The 27,384-nt window shown below is 39.1% G+C and overlaps 2 protein-coding genes across 6 annotated transcripts in view; one reads left to right on the forward strand and one right to left on the reverse strand.

Moving 5' to 3' along the window:
• LOC129737674 (WD40 repeat-containing protein SMU1) overlaps window positions 1–25,726 on the forward strand; it is a 33,229-nt gene extending 7,503 nt beyond the window's left edge. The window contains exon 4 of the mRNA XM_055728843.1: window positions 25,635–25,726. The gene's annotated coding sequence lies outside the window, so the exon portion shown is untranslated. The remainder of the gene's footprint in view (window positions 1–25,634) is intronic.
• On the reverse strand, window positions 1–27,040 carry LOC129737648 (anosmin-1). 5 transcript variants are annotated; one of them, XM_055728818.1, is made up of 8 exons: window positions 26,629–27,040; window positions 25,820–25,981; window positions 4,715–4,948; window positions 1,428–1,995; window positions 1,153–1,370; window positions 885–1,084; window positions 560–761; window positions 1–495 (listed from the first exon to the last, which is right to left on the reverse strand). In XM_055728818.1, the coding sequence occupies exons 3-8, from the start codon at window positions 4,946–4,948 to the stop codon at window positions 244–246; spliced, it is 1,674 nt and encodes a 557-aa protein (XP_055584793.1). In that variant the 5' UTR covers window positions 25,820–25,981; window positions 26,629–27,040; the 3' UTR covers window positions 1–243. The 5 variants fall into 5 exon arrangements, with proteins under 5 accessions (XP_055584793.1, XP_055584789.1, XP_055584805.1 ...); XM_055728814.1 differs by having other exon boundaries at window positions 25,820–26,025; XM_055728830.1 differs by having other exon boundaries at window positions 1,153–1,367; window positions 1,434–1,995; window positions 25,820–27,040.
• Window positions 27,041–27,384: the final 344 nt, after the last annotated feature.

Here is a 27,384-nt window from a genome sequence, read left to right on the forward strand (position 1 = left end):
TACGGCACATAAATTCAAGCTGTCTTTATTTATTAGTGTAAAGTTCTTCCGTGTTAATTTTTCTCCCTCTTTCCTTCTCTTTTGCTAAGGATCAATGTTAAGATACTTTACAATGGCAGCATACGATTAAAACTAAAACTAAATAATAAAAAACACTTCTCTAATTCTTACAACAAATTAAAATCGTCTACTAAGAGTGGATTTGTATTTTTGCTACACGAACCGGCATGGATAGGCGTTCCATTAAGCACATTCTAGCTGCAGATTGGGATGGTTCCGGCGGAAGTGTTCACATTTCGGGGTCGTAAATGTCCGGACATTGTCGTACCCCGTTGCTAGTTGATTGTGGTTCTGGTGGTGTTGGTGATTATGATGGTGATTGTGTTCTTTTGTATGATGATCCGATGGCTGCAGCGGACGATTTTTTCGACTGTGACGCAGTCCAACCGTATATTTGGTGTCGAAATCAAGCCGCGCAAATTCGTAGGAAGCTTTCTGTAATTTTCGAAAGTTATTAGAGTGTTGTTTTTTTTGGGAATTCAACGGCATTAAACTATACCTTGACAATCGTGACATCGTGAGAGCTGGCCGCCATCGGTTTGGTGAGACATTCCCGGGAGCCGCGACACAGATGCAACCGATAACGGCTAGTTGCACCCCTATCGGGCCAGCTGAGACGTACCGAGAGGCCCCCTTCTCGAGGAACAAATTTATAGTTCAACCCCAGCGACGTGGGACCCGATTTCGTACGGCGCGGGTAGCTGAAACGAAGAAAAACCAGACATTTCGAATTTACTCGCATCCTGTTTGGTTTAAAAAATGCTCCATCGGTTTTTCAAAGAGTGATGCGTTGGAACTTTGACACAACAGAAACGACGTCTTACCTTGCATCGCTCATCAGCATATTGTCCAGATTGGCTGAAGGTACATCGACTCCGACTCCGTTAGCGTTCACAGTTGTATCCATCAGCTCATTGGTGGCCATAGATTTGAGTCGCCTTTTTCCGTAAACACTAATGGCATGAATCTGTAGGTAGTATATACTGTTCGGCAATAGTCCTCTGATTTCGTAATGTCTGGTAGGCTGTAGGAAACAAAAAATAGGGTTTCTTCAAAGAAATTCGACGTTTGTGGAAATGACTGTATAATTACAGCTGAAACGGTTGCTGTCTCTTTGAAAAGCGATGAATTACCCATCCGTGCACCGCTACTTGCATTTAAGTATAGGCTCCAGCTGATTTTGAACTTCTCTACCGGAAGGTCCGATCGTGGCAGCATCCAGTAGATTTTTCGAAAGTAAGTGCCGTTTAAGCTAGGCATCAGTGCCCCAAGAGTGAGATTCCTCGGAGGCTGCGGAGGATTTGGTTCTGCTAGATGTAAAGAAAATTATAAATTTCACAATACCTTTCCCATGAACAATTTTATACTTTTACTCAGTTGAAACTCCTTGGAAACCGAAGAGTAACCCCGAGTTCCCATCTCATTGACAGCAGCCACTCGGACCTGATACCATCGACCAGGCTTGAGCTTCAACTCTCCGACGTACCGTTTCTGGCTTCCGGGTCGTTTCAACTCATAGATAACCATCGGGGTGTGGTTCTGCCAATCATCCTCCAGCTTGCGTTCGGCAAAGCTAACCCCAATGTGGTGCCGGGATTCAACCACGAAATAGATCGCACTGGACTGGATATCTTCCTCCAGCGAAATGTCCCATTGGATTTCCGCCATCCGGTATCTGCGGCCCGCTTCCTGCAGGGTTACGTGATGCGGTAAAGGCGGTAAGCCACGCACTTTGTCCAGTCCGACCGGGGCCTGGCAACTCATGCCGCACGAATGGGCACAACATTTTTCCACCCCTGGACAGTGGTAATCGATGCTGCTGCAGGTGTTGAAGCACAATCCGGTCTCCAGTCGATTTAGGGAGTCCTTAGGGCAATCGCCGTACTTTTTGTAGGAGGAGTTTTCCAGATAGTCCTGGATGCAGGAACTCTCGCACTGTCGAAGTTATGAAAAGAAGAGGAAGAATTAGCTGAGATTAGATAGATTAATTTGCCAAGTTCAAGTTACATCACATAATCAAATCAACTAATGAGTTTTGTTAGATAAAACATTAATCTTATCATTGTCTCTTCTCGAACTTTTCTCGACAAAATAAAATAAATGTTTATCGTTATCGCACACTCGAAACGATTAAGACAAATTTCGTTACTGAGGAATTCCGGCATTATTTGTTCATAACATGTATCTGTCGCTATTAAAAAATATAAAAATAAGCACTTCCGGGATAATCACATGAAAGGTATCGGTTGGGGTGGTTATTTAGCCCAATGGTGGACGTCGTTGGTTTATAAACCAGAGGTCCAGGGATTGAATCCCACCAACCTAGGCTAAGGAATTTTTTTAACTAGGTAACCTAGGTAATTTTGAAACCTAGATTAAGGAAATTGCGTAAGTCATCGTAAGTAGGTAAAATGAACACTAATACCACGAAATGTAACGATGTAACGAAAATTGTAAACTCTACTGAGTGTAAAAGAATGCAAAATATCTCTACGGAGTGTAAAAAGATTAGAAACTCAACGGAGTATAAACAGATACGCTGGTCATATAGTCTCAGTAACTGGACCATAACAGGAGTTAGTCGATAACGCAGTTCCGAGTCGTGCTGAAAAAACCATCGGCGAGTAGAAATAGGAGAAAGAGAAGAAAAAAGATATCGGATCGTAGCTGGCGGGATATTGGAGGAAAGCTCTGTGCCTCAACATAGAGAAATCGATAGCAGAAGCGATTCGAGGACACTGAGTGACCATACCAGATCCCACAACACCAAAAAGAGTACATTGATATCATTTACCCAAAAAATCAGGAGAAAGTACATAACTCCAGTAATCTGAGCTCCCAGCCATCAGGTTGTTGCAAAATCCATTTAATTATCGAGTTTTGCGCCCTTGTGATATGCAAAACAGAAGGAAAAGGATGTACATATTTCGTATTATCTGAGGAGGCCCCGACTACCTTGAATAAACGGGGTTCTACTGTAATTAGATACCGAGATATTTCAATTCAATCAAATTCTGTCAATTTTTTTAGGTTATGCAAAAGTTGATTATTCTAAAAGATAACAGTATTTAGATGTTGATGATGCAGAAAAACCACAAAAAAAGTTATAAAACAATCCATTTTTTAATTATTGACGCGTACATTTCGTTTACAATCATTTTTTGAGATTTGTGCGCATTTAAGCATATTAACTTAATTGTGTACCAGGCGCTTATATAACGACTAAATATGCATGTTAATGAAAACAAGATGTTGAAGTAATTTATTGTAAGCTGTTATTCCTTTCGTAGTTTTTGCATAAAATGTGATACAACCTCATAAAATGGAAGATATACATAGGTTTTTCTGATTAAATGTCTTCCAACAAAAAAAAAAAGAGTACATTTGGTGAAATTTCACAAAAAGAAAAGTACGCCCATTTCTCGATCGAAAAAGAGTACATGTACTCTTAAAAGAGTATGTATGGTAACCCTACCACAGCCAAACTGGCCGGTTCCGCATAGAAATATGTCAAACTTATGGAATGGAGAATGGCGGCATATTGGAAGAAAGCTCTTGATGTTTACGTGAAGGGAATCGATAGTAGAAGCGATTCGGGGACACCGGGTTGTGGCCATGGCTAATTTGACCGGTTGCTGAACAAAAACATCAAAGAAACAAGAATCAATATGAGAAGCAATTTGTGGACACCGGGTCGTGGCCATTGCAAATCTGGCCGGTTCCGGAACGGAAACATTCAAAGTTATCGGATCGAGACTTGCGGCATACTGGAGGAAAGCTCTTGAACTCAACATGAAGGCAAGTAAGAAATGAAATGACAGTAAGACGTGAGCAGTGAGGCGAAGACATGAGAAATAAGGCGTGAGAAATTAAAAGTAAGAAATGAAAAAGAGAAGTAAGAAGTAAAAAAAAAATTAAAAGTGAGATGTGAGAAGTGAGATGTGGAAAATGAAAAGTGAGAAGTGGAAATTGAGACAACAGAAATGAGAAATGAAAAGTTAGTGGTGTTATAGAGTAGCATTCTCTGGCCATATCGTCAAAACTAAGAAGAAGAAGAAGAAGAGAAATGAAAAGTGAAACTGAGAAGTCTCTCACTTCTCACGTCTCACTTCTCAAGTGAGAAATGAAAAGAGAGACTGGGATGATCTCACTTCTCCCATCTCACTTCTAACACCTCATTTTTCACAACTTTTGCCAGACCTGAAATGATGAATAGATCAAAGTCATTTTAGAAGTTCATAAGCTTCAACAAGATTAAAACTTGTTTGTGACAGTTCCTCTTCCAAAGATTCTGTAGGAATTCTTAATTCTGAGAATTAAGCCAAAGGAGTCATATTTGAAGAAACTGGGAGCCATTCAATTTGGTCCAAACAATGTTTTTCTTTTTCTCCTGTAACAGTACTTGTCGTTGAAAAGGCCGATAAAAAACGAATACCTACTGAAAGTGGACTCTTCAACATTACGAAAAGTTTGTCAAATGATAAAAAAAGATAATTCTTAAAAAATATTTGATGTACGTATATGCTATGGCTTCACTACAACTTGTTAAAAAGTGTAATCGAACTTTTTGAACCCCCTGCATATGAAAACACACAACCCAAATACGGTCACAATCAGTGAAATGAGAGGGATTATATTCAGGGTGAAAAAGTACCGTCATTTTGTCGAATGTGTTCGTACATTTGGAACGACACCGGGTGATAAGCAGGTTGTCGGTGTGCCGCCGATATTTGGCCGCGGCGACCATCGTCGACGATAGGGCACCGGCAGCAGCGACCAGCCCGCTTCCTCCTCCACCAGCTCCTCCGTTCAGCACCGAGGACACCAGAAGACCAATGATCAGCTGTTGCTGCAGCAGGATCCTTAGGAAAAGCGGCACAGTCTTCATCTGTAAAAGGGAGAAAAGGGAAAAGGAAACATGATAAATGAAGTGTTCGATACATCGTCGAGGGAAACATGTGCTCATTTGTAGTAGGAACCTGTATATTTTAATGGAGGGTGTGCAAACCGATTCGATTAATCCTTCCATCAAACCCGTGATGCCATGGGTGGCGATATCTTTTTTACCTTTCTTAAGGGTACAGTTATCGGTCGATTGGTGGTATCAACAACAAGTAGGATGGAAAAAATTACAAAGGAGTTACTTCGTTTTGGGCAGGGTCAAAACTATTTGAAATTCTACTATCGAAAAGCTACATGTAAAGTCTGTTTTACATAAAATCTGGTCGCATTTTTTCATTTACTGCAGCGCCCTAGTTGTCACATCGCAAATCTATTGACAGTATTTTGATTCGGATGGTTTGTATACTTAGTGGTGAAAATTTCATCAAGATTGGAGCAGTCAGTCAAAAGTTATCGGCGATGGAACGCGAAAGGCGAGAGAAAATTCTGCACACTTACGTAGAGAAACCGACGTGGTCAGGGGTAAAGATCGCGAAATTCCTGAAATATCCAAAATCGACTGTAAATTCGGTGCTGCAACGTTACCGGGAGACCCTTACGGTGGATCGAGCAAAACAAACCAGGCGTAAAAATGGAACATATGACCGGAAGCTGCAAGCAAAGGTAATTTAATCAGTTCACAATAATCCTGGAATCTCCTTGCGTGATTTGGCGAAAAAGTTCAAGACGAACCACAGTACAGCTCGACGAATTTGTTTGCGAGCAGGCTTGCGGTCGTATCATGCAAGCAAACACCCCAACAGGACGCTGAAACAAAACCTGGTTGCCAAAACCAGGGCAAGGAAGTTGTACGAGAAAGTGTTGACCAAGTACAACGGATGCATTTCGATGGACGGCGAAATTTACGTCAAAATGGATTTTGGACAAATACCCGGTAACAAATTTTACTTGCGAAGCGTAAAGGGAATGTTGCGGGTAGATTCAAGTTTGTTTTCGCAGAACTTGCTCGTAAGTTGATGATTTGGCAAGGGATCTGTAGTTGTGGGAAGAAGACTAAGATCACTGGGGGGAACACAATGAATGGGAATGTTTACAAAGAAGAATGTCTCCAGAAGAGGGTTTTGCCATTCATTCGGTCCTACAAAGGACCGGTGAGGTTCTGGCCGGACCTGGCAAGCTGCCACTACAGCCGGGATGTCATTCAGTGGTATAAGGAGAACAAGATCGATTTTGTTGAAAAAAGTATCAACTCACCAAACTGTTCGGATTTTCGTCCCATCGAGAAATATTGGGCAATATTTAAGAGCAAACTGAAGAAATGTGGCAGAACCATGAAAAACCCGCTCAAATGCAAAAGTGGTGGAACAAGATGGCGAATGAGGTTACCAGCAGTACTGTGCAAAAAAATGATGGGTGGTATCACAAAAACAGTTCGAAAATTCATCCGAAAAGCTGACGAATGATTTTTATGTATTTTTTACTTAAAGTGCAATAAAAACCCTAAAAAATGACGTTTTTACTTTTGTTGTACGTTATTTCTTTGCGGAGAAATGATCTATTTTATCCGATCAGATTCTATGTGAAACAGACTTTACAAAGCAAAATCCTACTTGTATACTGATAAACAAGGATTTTTCCCGGAAGATTCATTAGCACTGACTTAACGCATTGCATGTCATTCTCTCTGAAATGCATGGGGAAAATGTTTTTTTTATTTGCTTTTTGTTTGCTAGGGCTAATATGCCGCCATGGAAAAAGGTTACAAAATCGGTACAATATACACCGATATGAAATCAGCCTTCGATCGTGTCAACCATAAGATTTTGCTCGCTAAGCTTTGCAAATGTTACAGACATGATTTTTATCTAGATGGAATCGTACCTTAGCGACAGACAAGTGTGTGTGATTTTTTTTTTAAATTGAACACACACATATAGGATCTCAGTGAAACTTCAGGTTTTTTTGAAGAGATCTAAATTATACTTATGACTAAAGCGTGCATCTTTCAATGATATAATGGTTAGCATCTTACTAATGCTAAAACCACCAGCCCACAGAAAAAGTACTATGTATGCAGTGACCGAGACTCGATCTCATAACCTGTGGCTTAGAAAACTGAAACGCTATCCTCTAGGCCACGGTCGGCGGCTAAATTGTTTGTCAAATTTCATGTAAGGAGTCGGCAAAACGGGTCGTCCATAATAAAGGGTGTTCGGTAAAAAGTACCGAACAAATTGTAACATGTGCTTCTGGCGGCAACGTCGCTCAAAATTCGAATTTTGAAACTGCTTTTTTTTTTGTTTCGATTATAGTCGTTTTACCATATTTATGGCATTCGCGACTTTATCAACGTTGCAGTTGGCGGATCGTTATTGAAAAACTATCCGGTACAACTGCATTCGATGTTTACTATTGGGCTCGAACTCGCGGACATCGACTCAGAAGACAACAGACTTGCCAACTGAGCTATATCACAAGCCCTGAAACTGCTTTAACAAAACTGTGTAGTATGTGGAAGACATTTACATTTTTTTTCTATAACTCTTAAGGTTCTTCTATTAGTTCATTTTAATTTTGTGATGATTCGTGCCAAATTCCAGTATAATTATGCTTGAAATTAAGATGAAACTTATTATAAGAAACCCGAAAAAATATTTACACTGGGAAAACTTGAAATTTTTGAATTAAAAAAAGGAGTGTTCAGGCTCACCCTGTAATGGACGCCTTTGGACGTTTCATGCCGGTCGCAAATTGTTACGATGTCAAGAGGGAAAAATGCTCTTAATACTTTGGACACGACTATTTTATGCTCGGTCACTTCGATTATGCTCGGCCAATGACACATTTTCTCTCGCTTCCAGAGCTAGATTTCTTACCTCCCACCTTTTACCGATCAATATCATTTTCTGACTTTTGTACACCTGCTCAAATTTAAAGTCCAGTAATTTCGAGCTATAGTTAATTCTCAGGTTGAATTTTCGAAGGATTCAAACCAGTTCTGTTAAGCTGAACCTCGGTTTGGAATTTTAAAATTGGAATTTACAGGTGCGCCAAAAGAAAATTCAAGTCATACCCTCAACTGGCACATTGATCAAAAGAAAAAAATAAACTGCAACAATGTATCGCATTTCGATCGAATCGAGCAACGATGCGGTTTCCCATCAATTTGCTGCCGATTCGTCCTGCTCATTCCGGTGACCCTCTGCTGGTGTAAATGTAAATTCCTACCGGTGGTGCTGACTGCCGTGAATTTCGTTTGTAATTGAGTAGTGTCGGCTTGCCCTCACATTTCATACCGGTAAAACGGTACTACAACAACAATAACAGCGCAAAAATGCAAGTAATGTGACATCCGAGAACCATCTTTCTTGATGGAGCTGTTAGTGCCATTTTTTGTACGGTAACCATTGGAACAAACCATTTTGCTTGGAGGAAGAACACTTTTCCGAGAAGTTCGACCATGAGGTTTCCGGTACGAGGTTTCATGTTTAATTTTTTGTCTTTGATCCACTAAACAAAATTTTACTTTTTGTTATTTGCGAAAAGAAAAAGAAAGTTTCTGAAGAAATGGTGCCTTCCATGGCGAATCTTGTGACAATAAATTGTTTCTGAAATTCGAAGGAATTCTCTTTCGAGTGTTCAGGAAGTCGATAAAATACAGGAAAGAAATCCCCTGTGTTACGTGACGTTGTAGAAATGACAATTGTGTAGTAATACTGCTAAAAGAGTCCTGTGGAATGGTCGGTCAGTCAAAGTCACGTTGAAGGACCGACAACAATTATATTGGCCCTTATTCTGCGCCGCGCGTGAGGTGACGATAGTCAAGTCACCCAAGCTACTCGATTTCAGGAGTCGCTTTAGGTGACGAACGTCACATTGGATGAACTTTGTGAGTTCTTTCCCTATTCTCGTAGTCACCGTGGGTGAGAAAAGTCGCATTCAGGTGACGATTTTAGGTGAGGATTGTCGGTATGGATTCAAGTACCGACAAGGCCAAATTTTGACTGAAAATTGCATGTCCAGAGGGGTTTTTGATGATATATTGTATACACAGCAATTTTTTTTTTGCTGGAAACCAGCAAAATTTTGCTGGTTTTTGTCCCGCTGACTTTCCAGCAAAATTTCCAGCAATTTAAATTGCTGGAAAAAACAGCAAACGTTAATGCTGGTTTCCAGCAATTCAAATTGCTGGAAAATCAGCAATCCAGATTGCTGGAAACCAGCTATTTCTTTCAACACAACCGGCAGTATTTAGTATGAAATTTATATTCAATTCAAAATTAAAGTTTAATATTGGCTGTGCATATAATAAGCAATAAAAACAATTATTTTCTCCCATTTTCAATAAGGGATTAATTTATTTTCCAAAAAAAAACTTTTTTTTTCACAACTTTCACACCGGCTCTGGGGTGGCAGCTTTGTGCCAAAATGTTGATCATCCGCCACCTGTAAAAATAGTTTTGATGAGTATCTTCTATGGAATATCTACCTGTACAATAAAAACTTACCCTTGACTTGATGCCTGGTTGCTAGAATATAGAGGAAAATAAAATAATTATATTAATTTAACCTTAATTCGTAAAATAGAATCTCACCTTACTTCAGCGTACGAAACAAAAACAAACTCCAAATTGACAACTCGATTGCTGATTTTCCAGCAAACTAGATCAATTGCTGGAAAGTCCAGCAATTTGAAAACCGATTGCTGATTTTTCAGCAAAAATGACAAGCACATAACCGAATGCTGAAAAATCCAGCAATTCGAAAACCGATTGCTGGTTTCCAGCAAAAATTTGGATTGCTGAACGTTTCCAGCAATTTTTTTTGCTGGAAATCGAGGCAAAAATTTACAGTGTACGATAGTATTAACACTAAACGGAAAAGCTTGTTTCATTAGTATTAAACCTTACTTGAAACATTTAAAAAATAAATTCTAAACAGGAATTAAACAAAACTAAAAGAAACTCGATTTGTAAAATGAAAAGCAATATCGGCATCTCAATTTCAAAACTATTTTGACACATTCCACCGTGACGTGAAATAGCTTTTCGAACTTTTCTGCACTGTTATCATTCTAGGAGTCAACCAATTTAATTGAAAATGAAAAAAATAAGCAATCGGAGGCAAATTGAATTTCCTTCAAAATGAATATAATTTGGTCATTATAAAATTTAAGTTGTTTTTGTTGTGATCGATTACTTTTGTGACGTGAATTCACACTAGAATTGACTATTTTTTACTTTAGTACATACAACTTTGATTTCCTGTTCTCTCTGTGGAATTAGAATATCGGTGTCTTCAAATGAGTTGTAGAAAAAACAATTATCAACAATTTGATGTACGTAGCTTTTCTATTGAACAACAATGAACGAAGTTATGCTTATTTTAAGTTGTGACGTGAATTCACTAAGTTTAAACAGAACAGGATAGTTGACTGAATTCACGTCACGAAATATAAAGTTATACTGAACCATTCTTTAGAGCCTTCAAATTTAATGTGCACTTTCAAAAACGAAATTTAGTTGTTCCGACTTTTACAATCATAAATTTTCAGTATCAGCACCTAACTTTTTTCTTATTTTGATTGGCACTTTAATAGAAGCATATTGAGGAATCATACGTTAAAATTACTAGTGTCTTCATTTAAGGATTCACAGAAAAAAAAATCAATCTTTTTGTATTTTTCTTTGAAAATCATGAACTTTTTAAAAAATCAACTAAATTATTCTCGATTTATAAAAATCCGACCATCTGGAGGGTCAAAACAGCTTTCAGAGCATATTTTCCATATTAAATTTTACAAAAAATCAAATTTTGTGACGTGAATTCACTCATTCGCGCTGTTGTAACTCAGCTGGATTCCAACCGATTTCTATAAAATTTAGTGTTTTAGAATCTTCTTATCATTTTCAAAGCAGATCTCATTTTTTTTTGTCAGAAAATGTCAAAGTTTTCTCTTAAAATAAAAAATTTCCCTTTTTTGTGACGTGAATTCACTCATTTGCGACTGTTTTTGTTCGCTTTTCAAAACAACCACATTGGATATAGGTAAATAAATTCTTTTTTTTACAAAATGAAGCAGTGTTTTTTGGCTCCAAAACTTACTAAAAAATTCCAAACGAATTCATCCATATTTTTTAATTAATAATTTTGTAAAAGTTGTCAAATTAATCACTTTTGCCAACAAAAGAAAATGATTTTCAAAACCATATAAAACATGTGTACAAATTTTTTTTGCTTTGGGTTTGTGTGATTTGAATTATCAAAATTATAGACAAGTTTGAGATTTTGTGATATGCGAACGGATAAAAATCACTTTTAAGCGGTACAAGCGCGTGGAATGTGTCTTTTGCAGTTTATTAATTCAATGTTTACAACTGTGTTAAGAGCGGATATTTTCCAAAAAATCAGGTTTACGTATGCAAGGTATGCAAGGTTTCAAATTTGTATTTGAAATTGAAGATTTACGACAGGACTGTACGACAGTTTCCAAATATCAAAAATGTTGAAATCCATCCAAATTTTTGAATCTATCTGATAGGCTCTTATTCTCTTCTGCGCGTGAGGTGACGTTAGTCAAGTCACCTTACCGTCGCGGGACTTTAGTCACCTTATTCCGATAGTCGGTGTAAGTGAAGTGACATATGTCCATTCCCAAAGTTAGTGGACGAATAACACCAAGGCATTAAAATCCCTAAAAAAAATTCCCAAAGTTCTTCCGATGTGACGTTCCTCACCTAAAGCGACTCGACTGGAATCGAGTGACTCGACTATCGTCACCTCACGTGCGGCGCAGAATGAAGGCCAATAACTCAATGACGCGACGCAACAAGGCAAGGTTTTGTTGGAATGTTGGAATCGATGAGAAGTATATTAAAAATAAAATTCCAACCTACAGTCGAAGTGTTTGAAACCTCTTAAATCTTTTTTTAAATAATATTTATTCTTCGGTCATCATCAAATTCCCGCGGGGAAAATCTGGGGAATCGAAATGAAAACGATGCCATGTCGGGTCTAAGTTTTATAGAAGGCTGAAACATTCTACCCACTCGCAAAATAATTGAAAAAATAATTTTATGGGATTTTTCACGTAAACTTGGATTTTGTTGCATCACATCGACTCTACGTGTGGCTTTTAGTAACACCTTTACTTCTACGTAATAAGCACATGAATTTCACTTGAAATCTAAGGGGAATGTTTTTTTTTTGCATTTTTTACAAGCGTGCAGTAGTAGATTTTTATTAAAAAGGAAATTATCGTCAGTCAGACTTTGTTCACAGCCGTGAAAATTTTTCAGAGCATTGTCTCTGGATATGGTGCCGTAGGATAAATAAGCTGAATCGACAATTCGTTGGCTAATAATACGTTCGAGAAAATTGATAGGTACATATGTAAGTGTTGCGATTTTTAAATTATTATTTTTAAATTATTTTTTGATTAATCGTTTTATTTGGTCAGGTCATATCGATATGTTGCTGAACGCTTTTTACATCGAAATATGTGCTGCTGGTACTAAAAACGTAAATTATTTATTATTTATTTATTTGATTATTTTTGAATTTTTACAGAATTTCACGTTCCAATTCGCTGGCAAGAGCATAAACCCTCACCTCCGCCAAGAATTGAGAATTCATTTCATAACGAAATCAGTGTAGTGATAGTGTACAGTTATGTTACTTCCTAATGTAGTGATAATAAACATAAATCTTATTTTCGAAGAAAATTAGTTGGATTTCCATTATTATGAACAAAAACAGAAAAGGAACAAATCCTAATAAATCATGTCAATACTAAATACATTTTACGTAGCATTCATCATCACATCGCATTGAATTCATTGAAAATTCACGTAATATGTAGGTGACTTTTATGATACACAAATTCGTCTAGGGGCGCATTTACATAATCTTTCCGTAGCATTTACGTGAAAATCAATTGGATAAAAATCATGTGTTTTTCACGTAGCCGCTACGTGCAAATTATTTTGCTGGCAAATAACTTACAATCTCACTCATAAAATTGTTTAAACCTAGACACATGTTTTTTTTTTAATTTTTATAAAGTCTTTTTATGTGAAATTTCTACTCAATGCCTTGGGTCATATATGAATCGCCAAATCTTTTTCCGAGCAATAAAAGCCGATATATTTTATATCGTAGTTGTTCTCAAAGAAGCTTTGGATGAAATGTCCAGTAGGCTGGTTTTATCCAAATTTCCTTTGAGAACAACCACCAATTCATGAAGGATTTGTTTATATCACAAACCTTTCTTTGTCGTATGGCACAGGGCTTCAATCTCTGACTCTGTTGACGACATACTATCTACGTTTAGTTGATCACGAAATTAGATTCGAGGGTCGATACAGATATTGACCTTTTAAACCGTAGCAAAATTCTGCATAAGCTTATGCGATGAGTGTTTCCGTTTTCGCGTTTCTGCAGTATACCAACGCCGTATCGGTGGGTCCTCGAAAGTATGGAAGAATACGTTTAACTGCTGCCGGTCTGGCTAGTAGGACTAGTGTTCGGTCTCGAACATGACCCAGACAACCAGAAGTCGCATATTATTTTACAGACGATATCGTATGAATGCTATTTAAACTCATTTTCGTATATCTGCACCTACAATGTGCGGCCTATGCATATCCTTTATCGTATTTGAATGCATTGCATGTTTTTATTACGACAATTCGTATATATGCACCTACAATGTGCGTACCATGCATATTCTTTGTCGTATTTATATACATTGCATGATTTTATTACGGCAAAACAATCCAAATCAAAAATATGTGAGCTAATGTACCTATGTGGCCTCCAAAATGATACGTATATACTGGTTTTGCTGCATTATATACGATTTGTTTACACGTATATTTGCACGTATATTTGTGTTGCAAATTTGATATACCCACCAAATAATTGTCTGGGGACGCAAAAAAACTCTTTGATTCCGAAATATCGATGACGCTTCTCAGTCTCGGTTCAATTCTAATAGTGTTTTCGTTTATTGGCAGTGGCAACCTAGTAACCCACGAGTTTTGCCCTAACTGCTGTTATTATGTTCGTTTATTAATTCAGAAGTCCACTAGTTTTGCCCGAGATTTGAACCTCAAGCAGGCGGTTGCACCCCGTAAAAGTTGTCAGTGTTGGGGGTAAACATAAGGGTGAGTATAGCAACCATATATTTGCATCGTCCCGGGTAACGATTCTGTTTGTTTATTCAGAAAAAGTTTTGCCCCGCGCTAGTGGAGAAAAACGAAAACGGCATAAGAAAGCTTCCACCTGTAGCTTTATTTGGAGTAACCTTCCAAGTACGGTCTTCACCTAGATGACCCCTGATAAGTCCTTTCCGTCCAGCAATCAGGATGTCACTCGAAAACGGATATAAATTAAACTTTTTTGTCGTCGAATCCCCGGTTTTTTTTTAAAAGTTCCAATGATTATTACACAGAATACTTATAAAAACATGTCCTACCCAACAAACATTTTTTGCTGAAGAACAAAGGCTGAAGTAAAAATACAAATCAACTCTTTAACTTCTCCCATTGGCTGCACCAAAACTTCTGTAAACGCTGAAACAGCACTTTAGCTTGCCTTTATTCAGCCAACAAGCTGAAACCGCAATCACGCTTTATCTTAGCTTCCTTTCAGCGAGTTATCGCTTTGATTCAGCCAAAATGTTTGTTGGTTATAAAGCCAACTGTTAAGCTCTTCCCTCATAAGCAATAAGTTATTCTGATTGTAAGCGAATGAGAAATGTAAACAAACTTTGTGTGTGCATATAATTTGTTTGCTATACATTTTTTTTGCTTAACTAAAACTTTAATTTGAAAGACTTTCTCATGGTATGATATAATTAATCTTCTAGTTTGAATATAATTTTTTTATCATTCGTAATTTCCGCACATTTACACGTCGACAATTGATAAAACGTTAAAAAACACGTTAGGTACGGGTTGGGCGACGGATATCTTTTAATTGTTTCCACCTTAAGTCGGTCTGATCTTTCATAACCAGGCACACTGCACTTACGATAATCGCACACCCTTCATTTTGTAAAATATCTGCAACACCAAATTATTTTCGCCCCGAAAACAAAAGAAAAACTTCAATCAAACCGCTTCATAAAAAATAAAAACCCGATAAGTACTATTTAATGAAAACCTGACCGCGGAGTACTGTAATTAACCGGTAGCCGTTTCTCCCCACCAACTACACAAATGGACCAACAACGATTGAAGTCGCTGGCAATAACAAGGATGATGGCGACGACGGCAAGCAGCGACGACGACGTGGGATGATGAAAATAAACACCGGAGCGAGCCATTTCTTTCCCCTCGGGGACGGCGGCCACCACCCTCTTCCAAATCCCCCTTCAGCCGGCCATCTTCGATCCTGTTCGCCGAGACCCAGAAAGAGGCCATCAGGCTCTGTCAACAAAAGAACGGCAAATCGAACACAAGCCGGACACAATAACGCAAAGTTTTGTGTCCTGGGTCAGGGTTTTCGTTTGGCACCGAGCGACCGTCATCAGACGCAAAACGGCGAAATTGTCGACTCCTTATTTTACTTTCATTTTATTTATTTTTTGTAGGTTTTTTTCCCTCTATTCCGGCCGCGTTGCACCCTCTTCTAGCTGTCCAACTCCCTCAACATCAATAATAAATAAATGACCGAACAGCGGCTCATTTCTCATTGCCGGGTGTTTGGGGCAAGTTTATTTAAGTTTCCTTTTATGGGTTATTTACTTCTGTCGAGCGTTTCAGCACAGTCCCACTTTGAGCAAGAAAGAAAACCTCTGATCCTGACTTTGACTGTGTTTCGGAAGTATGGTTTCAAAATAATTGATTTGTTGAAACCGCAAGGCGTGGAGCTGGTCCAAGACCGGTGATTACATCGGGACGGATTATTTTTAGTGGCAATCAGTGTCACTAAAGTGTGTCCACGATGAAATTGCCACACTATGAAATTGCTGTAACTTTTTAACCGTCGGGTAGAATTTAATGAAAATTTGGGTGGATTTAGTTCATAGTGCATTGTTTACATCCTGCAAATTTTAAAGTCCTATGATCAAAACTCGCGGAAATTGAGTCGAAAGAAGAGTGCGCATTCATCACGAGAACAAGGATCTCTCCCATCGTTCCATCGCTAAAACGTTGCGAATCGCGAATTCCACGGTGTCGCGAGTGATTAAGCGGTTCGAGGAACGATTGACCACCGATCGGAAGCCCAAAAGTGAAGGAAAAAGTATTCCGTACAACACCAAAAATCACAACCGCGTAGTTGGGGCCTTCAACCAAAACCCGAATGCCTCCGTTCGGGATGTGGCTGAGAAGCTGCACCTAAGCCGCAGTTTTGTCCAGAAGGCCAAAACAAAGGCTGGGCTTCGAACGTTCCAGGTACACGACGAGAAGCAGAACAAGTCAGCCAAAACCAGTGCCAGGAAGTTGCACCTCAACATGCTGACGAAAGTTGAATGCTGCATCATGGACGACGAAACATATGGGAAGGCCGACTTCAAACAGATCCCCGGCAACCTGTTTTCACGGCCAAGGATAAGTCCAGTAAGTAAGTTTGCGAATAAATTCCTGGTTTGGCAAGCCATCTGCACGTGCGGGAAGCGGAGTGCACCTTTCGTGACTCAAGACACGATGCACGGACAGGTGTACCTGTACATGAAAGATCTTCTGGCCGGATTTGGCCTCATGCCACTACTCCAAGGACAATAAGGTCAATTTCGTGCCGAAAATGTTCAACCCTCCCAACACTCCGGAGCTCCGCCAAAACGAGAAGTACTGAGCGATTATGAAGCAGCACCTTCTTAAACGACCCAAGGTGTAGTGAAGACAGTCGAGGAACTGAAGAAAGTATAAAAACGGTTGATTCACAGGTTATGTAGAATCTAATGGCCGGGGTTAAGGCCAAGGTGTGGGTATTTGCGTATGGACTGTAAATAAGTAAAATGGTTAAATGAAGTTTAATAGTTATTTTTCAATCCCTGAAAATTTGATGGCAATCGGATGAAAACTCTAATTTCGCGAATCGATTTTGTGTGTGGCAATTACATCGTGGACACCCTTTAATCGACATCTAGCTTTAATCAAAAGCTCAAAATCAAAACTGAAGTATGGCGAGCAGAATTTGTGTGGCATCGATCGATTTGAAGAAATGCTATCCCAGTTAGGAAATGCCACCCAACTTTTAAAATAAAACTCGAAGTTTCTACGATAAAATCGGGCAAAACAGGACCATTTTTCCTACAGGGCATTTTTTGTCAAATTTTTCAGGTTCGCCACCTGCCGGCGGTATTGAAAATGATTGAATTTTTGTTCTAAGTGTCATGTCAGTGTAGTCAGTGATGTTACCTCAAATTCCGATCTAACTCTGTCTAAGAATTCCACGGTAATCCTCGAACTATCCACTTAACATTTTATCCATTACGATGAGAAAAGTGTGAGTTCCTTTTTTTTTCGTAGCTGATGGAAAGAATTAGAGAAACATAAGCTATCAAAGAACGAAAGAACAGAAGCCGTAAATATCATGAATTTTTCGAAAAAGATACAACCGCTCACCGGCAGGACTTGAACCTGCAATCTCAGCTTCAGTACAACGGCGCGTTAGCCAACTTCACCACGGTGAACATGATGAAACCGGCCAACACGAGCAATCGAGCTCTGCCGATCAACTGCTGGACCTGGACCTTCTATCGAAAACACCATATATATCCCACATGTGATCTTTCCCGCACCCAAAATTCAGCCTCTGTGCCAATGGCGTGTAGTCAATTTCATAGCATCATTGGTACAAGAAGATAACGCGACCGGCACTGATTCGATTTGCGCCCACCGGCATTAACCTCCCAGCGCAACCGAATTGCGTATGTCTGAATGAAACAAAATAAAAACGTTTTCGCGTCCCTCCCCATCGCATCACAAGCCGAAGAAGGATGGAAATAAATACCGGCCAACACCAGGCAGCCAGCGAACCGAGCACTGTGCGTGTGAATGTAGCAAAAGCAACAACAAAAACATCCTTCTAATTCAATCAACCGGCAAACACGGCTAAGCTGCGCGTGTGTATGTAGCAAAAGCAACAACAAAAACATTCCTTCAATTCACAGGCAAACAACACCGGCCAAGCTGCCCGGCTTTAGCAGCTGTGTATATGTAGCGTGTGTATGTAATAGCAGGCAGTAAGCAAAGCACAGTTCTCATTCAATGGGTTTCCCGTTCCTTCACTCCCGTTCCCTTTCCCGTTTCCATCTTAAGGCAAAGGAATGCATTGAAAGGAGGCCAAACGCCGGGAAGCCGCTGTTGTACGTTTTTTGTGATTGATCGGTAACAGAAAGCCTATGATAAATATACCTCGTCCTGCATGAAGCTCGAATAGTACACTGGTTAAAATGTCGGACTTGCAAGACGATACAATTGGTGATGTGAGTTCGATTCTCACTACAGCGCTGTGGTTTTAATTTTTATTTTCTTGTTTCTGGGATGAATTATCCAATAGGAAGGAAATCCCATAAAATGTTTTTCTTGTTTCGCTTGAATGTAGTGGTCATCATTTTGGTTGGGAGCCGAGTCCTTATGCCAGTTACGGTTTTTCAAACATACCGTCTTCGGCACAGTGCACATTTCAGAGCATTATCGGCACAGAGATTTGCTAAAAAGGCATTGGATTTTTGCAACCTCTTCTATGGGTGCGCTATTGATCTCTCTTGTTTCTCTAACCCCACCCATCGACTCGGGATTTTAGCCGAGCGAGCACATGGTCGATTGCTTCGGGTTTGCCGCAACTTACGGTCAGATGAAGAAGCAATCAGTGCTGCTGAAGGTTCCGAGCAGTTAATGTGATTATTTTCCGGTACAAAGATGTACCAAGCGATTTCATAACATCAGTATTGATTTGTGAGATCCTTGTTTCACTGTCGCAGGATTGAATCAGAAAAGACGCCAACATTTTCTTCTGGATCCTGTTGAGAATCACTTTACAGGGTACTGGTGGTTACTGCACATCATGAGGTCTCCTGTCTTCGGGACCTTAACGAGGATACCCTGCGCGATTGTATCCCATTTACCCGAAAACCATTGCCCAGAATGAATTTTTCCCAGAATGACAAATACCCGAAATCAAACCCCAGAATGAACCATTTCCCAGAAAAAAATTCCCCAGAATGCACCATTTACCAGAAATTTTTTTTCCCAGAATGGACCATTTCCCTGATTTTTTTCCCCAGAATGGAACATTTCCCAGAATGGCACAAATCCCAGATTTTTTCCTCTTGTATTTTTATTTGTTTTTTTTTTCTAATGAATTCTTGTAAATTTCATATGATTCGAAATTCATTTCTTCAAAATGATTTTTTTAAATGAAACTACAACTTTGAAATTTTCCAACTAAATTTATTTTAGAACCAATATTGTGCTTTGTTTATGGTTTATGGAACTTTAATTGATTCAATGCTTACCACCATGGTCCTTTAAAAAACCGTTTTGGTATCCGACTCCTCACGCTGCGCGTTCGAACTTGAAAGACGTTTTGTCCTTCACGCTGTCGCGTGGCGGACGGGGCTAAGGGATCACCCCTAGCTTTCACGCAGACCTAGGAAGCCTCGGCAGACCTAGACCAATGTAATGGGGCCGCCGCTTCCGACGGCGGGTCGGCGGCCACCTCGGATTTGGGAGCTTCGGCGGCTTTGTGCCGCCTCAGCCCCTTCATCCTCGTTGGTTGCGGCTTTGCCGCAAAAGAATTAAGTTATGAAACCCCATTTTTTGTAACAATTCCTTTTTTTTTATTAATTTCTAGTAGGGAAAAATGTTTTCAATTTTCTGGGAAATGGTTCTTCTGGCGAAAAAATTTCTGGTAAATGGTTCATTCTGGTGAAAAAATTTCTGGGAAATGGTACATTCTGGCGAAAATTTTTCTGGGGAATGGTTCGTCTTTACTTACTTACTTAATGATCCCGCGCCGATCCTCCGGTGCATAGGGCCGTGGTAAAAGACCTCCACTGTTGACGATCCGGAGCCATTGTCTTCACATGGTCCCAGTCAAGATTCTCGTCGACAGTTCGGATTTCAGCGGCTAGGCTTCGCCGCCACGAATTTCTGGGTCTGCCTCTTCTTCGATGACCTTCTGGATTCCAATCTAGCGCCTCTCTGCAAATCTCGTTTTCATCTCTTCGCAGTGTGTGCCCAATCCATCTCCACTTACGTTCCCGAATCTCGATTTCTAGCGCCTTTTGATGACACCGGCGATGTAGTTCCTCATTCGAGATCCAGTTGCCAGGCCACCAAGCGCGGATGATATTCCGCAGGCAGCGATTTACAAATACTTGCAGTTTTCGCGTCGTTACCTCATATGTGCACCAAGTTTCGCACCCGTACAGCAATACGGATTTGACGTTTGAGTTGAAGATTCGGATTTTTGTTCGTAGAGAGATCTGGCGTGACCGCCAGATGTTTCGGAGACTCGCAAACGCAAATCGGGCCTTTCTGATCCGTGTTTCGATGTCTTTTCTGGTACCACCATCAGGCGTAATCTGGCTACCAAGATACTGGAAGCACTCCACTTTCTCAACTTGTTGCCCAGCTACCATGAAACTGGAGGGATTTCCTGTGTTGATCTCCATCGACTTGGTCTTTCCGACATTGACTTTGAGACCTGCTGCCTTGGAACTTTCGGTGAGGTCGTCGAGTTTGCTCTGCATATCTGGTTGTGTTTGGGCGAGCAAAACAATATCGTCAGCCAGGTCAAGGTCGTTCAGTTGCTCCATTGTTTGAAGGATTCCACGGCAATCCTCGGTTCGGTGCACTGTCAATCGATCCAATCAGAATCTCATCCATTACGATTAGAAAAAGTAGCGGTGATAGAATACATCCTTGTCTCACTCCAGCAGTTACCGGGATTGGTTCGGACAAGACACCGTCGTGCAAGACCTTGCACGAAAATGCCTCATACTGTGCTTCGATGAGATGGACTAGTTTCTCTGGGACCCCTCGTCGCCTTAGAGCCGCCCAGATGTTTTCATGGTTAAGTCGGTCGAATGCTTTTTCGAAATCAACGAACACCATCAGAAGAGAGTCCTGGAATTCGTTGATTTGTTCCAGTATGATTCGTAGCGTTGTGATGTGGTCCACACATGATCGTCGAGATCGGAATCCAGCTTGTTGCCGTCGGAGTGTAGCGTCTATTTTCTCCTGGATCCTGTTCAGAATCACTTTGCAGAGTACTTTAAGGGTTGTACAGATCAACGTTATGCCTCGCCAGTTACCGCACTCTGTCAGGTCTCCTTTCTTCGGGACCTTTACGAGGATACCCTGCATCCAGTCGGCCGGGAATGTTGCAGTATCCCAGATGTCAGCGAAAAGACGGTGCAACATTTGTGCTGATAGGGCAGGGTCGGCTTTCAGCATTTCAGCAGGGATGCAATCGATCCCAGGTGCTTTGTTGGATTTCATGGTTTTGATTGCCGCTTCTATTTCAGCCAGCGAAGGCGCTTCCGAGTTGACGCCATTTATGCGACTTACTGTTGGCGCTTCGAGCTGCAGATTCTGTTCGAATGGTTCGTCTGGGGAAAAAAATTCTGGGGAATGGTTCTTTCTGGCGATTGGAATTCTGGGGATTTTTCATTCTGGGCAATGGTTTTCGGGTAAATGGAGTACAACCACCCTGCGCATATCTAAAGAAGCGGCCAAGTGTTCGTCCCTGCGCCATTGAGACGTCACCTGAAAAGCGTTTGCCTTTTCAGGATGCGTGGTCCCCGGTGCCCTCCGCTAAATAGTTGAAAGATTTTTAACTTACTTGTTTCCTCCGCTTCCGGTGCGGGGTCGATACGCAACGTTCGTGTCGCAATATTTTTATTTTTCGATCGTGTAATATTTTTCGTATTAAAATAAAGTCCCTCTCATGCGAAATTTGGTTTTTTTTTCGATAATTCCTCAAGTTATCCCAAAATCATATGGGAGACTTCCCTCCCCTTTCTATCTTCCTAATTGATTAATTGAAGGAGGGAAATCTCAAAACATCATTGAAACATTTCTTGTTTACAAATACGATGCAGTGCCCATTTGTTTCCATTTCTTTGAAAAGTTCTGGAATTATTAAAAAAAATTATGTAGGTGACCTCCTCCCCACTGAAGAAAGAAGGGAGTCTCAAAAAATCAGAGAAACATTTCTTGTACACATATTCGCTCCCATGTCTAGATTGATTCCATTTTCTCGATTGGTCCTCGAGTTATCCAAAACATATTGTATGGAAGAAACATTCGTATCCAAATACCCTCCCATGCCAAATTCTGTTAAATTATCTCGATTCGTTATGTAGTTATTAAACAAATCGCATGCCCCCTCCCCCCCTTCCTTCATAAAAGCATTTTCCGTTCCCAAATATCTTCCCTGACAAATTTAGCTTCAATTGGTAGATTAATTCTTGAGTTTTGCTAACATGTTGCTTTGTTTTGAAGACCCCCTCTCCCTTTCCAGAGAGTGGGAGGGATCTCAAACCATTATAGAAACCATTCACGGCCTTCAAAGACCACTCCTGTCAAGTTTCACTCAAAAGACAGGCAGACAAACAGACAAAAATTATTTTTATACACATATGTATTAGGGTGACAATGGATGTATCCAAAAAGTTTCATGATCCAATTTTGGAAACTGGCGATAGGTAGGGGAGAATGAGGATACTTGATCCCTGGGGATACTTGATTCCTTAGCTATATCTCGAAACTGGTATGCCTTACAAAGATCAAATGTTCTAGAAAAATGTGCCAAAATGAGCAAAATAACAATGCTTGTAGTTTAAACATTTTTAACAAAATAATTGTTTGAGTAATTGAACTTTGTTTGAAAAATTTCACAAAATGTAACTTGAAGATCTTTTTTCATCACTTTAAAATGTTCCTTACATGGGAAAATTATGAAAAAAATATTTTTTCCAACGTATCAATCGTTTGAGCGTAAAATGAAGTTCGCAATGCCATATTTTCAAAGTAATGGAAAACTCTCAACTTTTTTCAGAATTTTTTTTCTAAAATGTTGATTATGGGTACAATTGATCCCCTAGAGTTGGGTACAGTTGATCCCCCTTCCAAACGGCATATTCTTCTTCTGAATTGATCGTTATGATTGCTGATTACGAAATTACTAATATTGATCCAAAAACTAATATTTATCAAACAATTGTCTGAAGAAAAGAGCAAAAATAATTAATTTTCTTTTACTTATAAAAAATAGCGCCTTTAAGTATGCAATGTTATTAGCGTTGTGACAAAGTTATAAAATTTTCTTCTTATGTCTGCTATAAATTGTGAAATGAGAACAGACATGACCAAAATAATCAATTAACATTCTATCTTGGGGTTTTGTTTGATTTTTATACAAATATTAGGGCTTCCTGAATAAAAGATCAAGTCTCCTTCATAAGGGATCAAGTCTCCCATAACTTCAGAAAAATAGCATTTTTTTTTACTCCCACGAAAATGCTTCTAGTTCATCAACGGGTTCAAGTATCGTTCTAATTTTTGGAGCATAGAAACTTGAAGTTACAAGCTGTCAGAAAATGTCAAAGACGGCGAGTTGCTAAATTTTTCCAAAAAGATATGGTGAAAATAAGAAAAGGGGATCAAGTATCCCCACTCTCCCCTATACATTTTGTTAATAGGTTCAAAAAACAGCCCTGTATAAAATTTCTGCTTGATTGCGGACTGATTTAGGGGTTCCTGAAAGTCCTCAAAGTTTCGGTTTTTCGTCCCTCGAAAATCCCCGAAAATCTAGGGACCAAAGTAAATCGGAAAAATCAAAATTTTAATTTTGATGCCAACTGACTTTGAACGTCTAAATCTGGTGTTCTCTTGAAAAAAATATTTGTCGAAATTGATTTAAAATTGAAAAATCATCAAAGGAAGTGTAAAATGTAAAATCAAATTTTAATTTTAAAGCCAAATGACTAAGAAAAGCATAAACGGCCGTTTTTCGGAAGACTGACTTAGTTCCAAAAATTCTATTTTTGACCAAAAAATTTTTTTCAGGATAACATTAGATCTTGACGTTTCATGCATTCTAAGTAATTTGGCATAAAAATCAAATTTTGATATTCCGAATTTGCTTTGTCCTTCTCCCCTTTGGTGATTTTTAAGTCGACAAATTTTTTTTTCAAGATAACACCAGATTGCGAAGTTTCATGCATTTTTAAGGTCATTTGGCATTAAAATTTCGATTTTCCGTTTTACTTTGGTCCCTCCTTAACCCTCCATTTCATGATTTTTTTTTATTTTTCATCAAAAATCATTTCAAACAGTTGCAAATGATGTGTACATAAAAAAAATAAATTAAAATAAAATACAATTTCGATTGAGCTGAATATTGCACAGGTCAGTTTTTTAGGTCAATCTACGAAAAAGTATATGGTCGGCTCTCGAAATTCGACATGACCCATTTGGCTGCCACCCCAATGTATGAATATAGATTCAATTAAAGATTTACGTTTTGAGATTTACATACAATGCTTTGAAAAATTCTGCAATTTTTAGACATTTCTGTTAAAAGGGTCTTTACTATTTCTAGGTTTTTGACATACCGTAAATTGGGGGAACTTTGATCAGCGGGGTAGCTTTGACCAACATGAATTTTTTGCAGATAATCATTATTAACTAAGTCTGAAATAAAAATGTCTGAAAACTGTTTTCCACGTTTGAAAGTCTATAAATTGAGTTGCAAAATTTGGTTTGTAGTTGGAGATTTTTTTATATTACCTAAAATGTAGTTTTAAAGTTCTTAAATATCTGTTTATTCGGAGACTCACAAACAAACACCTCTCCTGATAAAATGATAGCATTTTGAAGCAAATGGGTTATATTATATGAAAGTTTGACTTTTTTCCTTTGTATAGGTTTAGTTATAGAGTTATTTTATGGTTATTCTATGATAATTTTTGAATATTTGAAAAAAAAGGACATTTTGTTTGAGGAAGCCTGTATAGAACAAATGGCTGAAAACCCTATCAAATAGTTAAGTTTGAATAAAAAAGAACATAAGAACAGAGGGAGGACCTAGGGAGTTGCATGAAGGTACAATTTCATTTGTTTTTTAGGCCAAAAAATATTGAGAAATGTTTATAACTTTTGCCCCTGAATGTATGGAGCAACATTGTCCATCTTTTGAGTATATTTGTTTTTGAAAGAAAACGATGAAAAATTTCAATTGAGTTCAAACAAAAATGTACTGCTAATTGGCATCAAACGAATAATTTTGAAGATGTTGAGATACGTTAAAATCATAGTGATCAAAGTTACACCGAAACATAAAATCTGGTTTTGTAACAAAAAATAAGTTATAGTCACTAATGTTGTTTGAACATTCTGCTATCAATGATCATGTTTCATACTCCTTACCTCAGTAACTATTTTAAAACTTTTTAGTGTTATAAAAAAGCAACTCCTTCCAAAATATTCGAAAATGAATTAAAAAAGTGATCAAAGTTCCCCCAGTTTACGGTACTATTTCTTAATTCCATTTTGTTGAAGACTTCAAAATGTTCTGACCTATGTAACAAAGGTCCACTTGATTAAAATATAATATTTATAGGATCAACAGAAAACTTTTGTTACTATTTTCTTTGAAGTCAAAATTGAAATCTCTAAATGTAAAAATTCTTCCATTCTTGCTTTCAGAATTGCACCATCCAATCTCGAAAACTGGAGCTGATAGTACTAAACTAAATAATTTCCTGTTTTGATGCACGTCCTCAAGTAAGTCAAAATGAGCCTTCAATATTGTTGACTTGTCATTATTATTTCAATTTTGAAAAGAAGACCTCCATTATTAAGTAAGGAAATATTTATAGCGTTATACATACCGTTTTTGTTGTATCATAAACCGTTGAAATCGTAGCACATGGACGGTGTTCTTCAAATAATTACTTCAAAACACCCAAACTTGAGTTAACACATTGAGTTGATACAATCATTTTCTAGTTTTTTTTTTCTTTACCGATTTCGTTTATATCGTTGGTCTTTTTCTGTTGAAAAATCACAATATTTCACTTGACGAAAGAAATATCCGCTGAAAGTAAGCTGAGCTACAAAATCGGATTCAACACCGCTACTTGAGCAACGCGATAACGTTGCACTATTTTTTTAACCGAATATTTCGATCCTTCGCTTAGCCAATACCCAAAAAACCTCATAAATCAATCGATCCGACTGAAACACGCGTTTTCACTTTATATATGCACCGAAATTCTTCGTTAATTGCATTTCCTTGCTGTTCGGATTTTTTTTCCTTCGATCATTGGTGAATCAAGTTTCTTTTTGCAAAAAGCTGGTCCACCTATTTAGGGGTTTTATGCCGTTTCCCCGAGTCTGTGAATTGAAATAACTTTTTTTTATTATGACAGGTTTTAATTTAAACTACGATATTTTAAACTTTAAAGCTTTTAGCTTCGTTCTTAATGATCATTAAGATGGGATGCAAGATCTATTTAAAGATTGCAAATCCCTCCATATGACTAATAGCAACTTGGCACTCGTAACTCGATCAGCGGTTCCGTTTATAAACATTGCAGAACGGAATCACACTTTTTGCTTGAGTTGAATCCCCCACGCACGCACGACCAAGGCTAATCACGTCCATTCCGGACGAGATTTAAACTGCAACTGAACTCACTCTCTTCTGATGAATGCAACCTGCAGAACAACCCAACTCCATATGTGTTGGGCTTTTTTTTCTTTCCTCTACTGCTCCTTACCCCAATGCACTTGAAATCGTAAACCAGCAACAGCAGCACACTAATTATCACTCATCGACAACGCCACCACCTCCAGTGCCACCTTCAGGCACCTTCGCGAGAAACTCCAGAGGTCCATCTAGGGCAGAGAGTCCTTTCGTCAACCTGAGATCTTCCTCCCGAAGGGCAAATCAGGCAGCAGGACCACGGTAACCGCCCGCGAGCAAAGAAGGACCCCGACCGACGAATGGCCGTTTTGCAGCCCCAGGAATGTGGTGCTTTTGCGTCCACACGCAACCGGTTTCGGCAATGGAATGACCACCGTCTTCCACCGAATGGTTTGTGGATGGCTCTTCTGGCCTGTTTGCCGCACACGGACTGTCGATGGCTCTTTTTTATATTTCGGTTTGAGCTTTTGATTTTGTTTTCTTGTTGATGTATTTAGCTCGCGTTTTAATCGTGCCACCCCACATATAGCCACCGTAATGTGGGGCAAGATAGTACCAACTTTACGTTAAAACTTTTCTTGAAACAAATTAATCGGATGAATCATCCTCCTCGATGGCTCAAAAACGATGCATAAAACGGCACACATCTGCGACAGTTGTGACATTTCAGCTCCGAAGGGAGCTTTGGAGGGTTCGAAGAAGATGTCGACCCCCAGAACTACGTCGGCAATCTAAATTCCCTTTGGC

This window comes from Uranotaenia lowii, chromosome 1 (assembly GCF_029784155.1).
Source record: "Uranotaenia lowii strain MFRU-FL chromosome 1, ASM2978415v1, whole genome shotgun sequence".
Classification (NCBI taxonomy): domain Eukaryota; kingdom Metazoa; phylum Arthropoda; class Insecta; order Diptera; family Culicidae; genus Uranotaenia; species Uranotaenia lowii.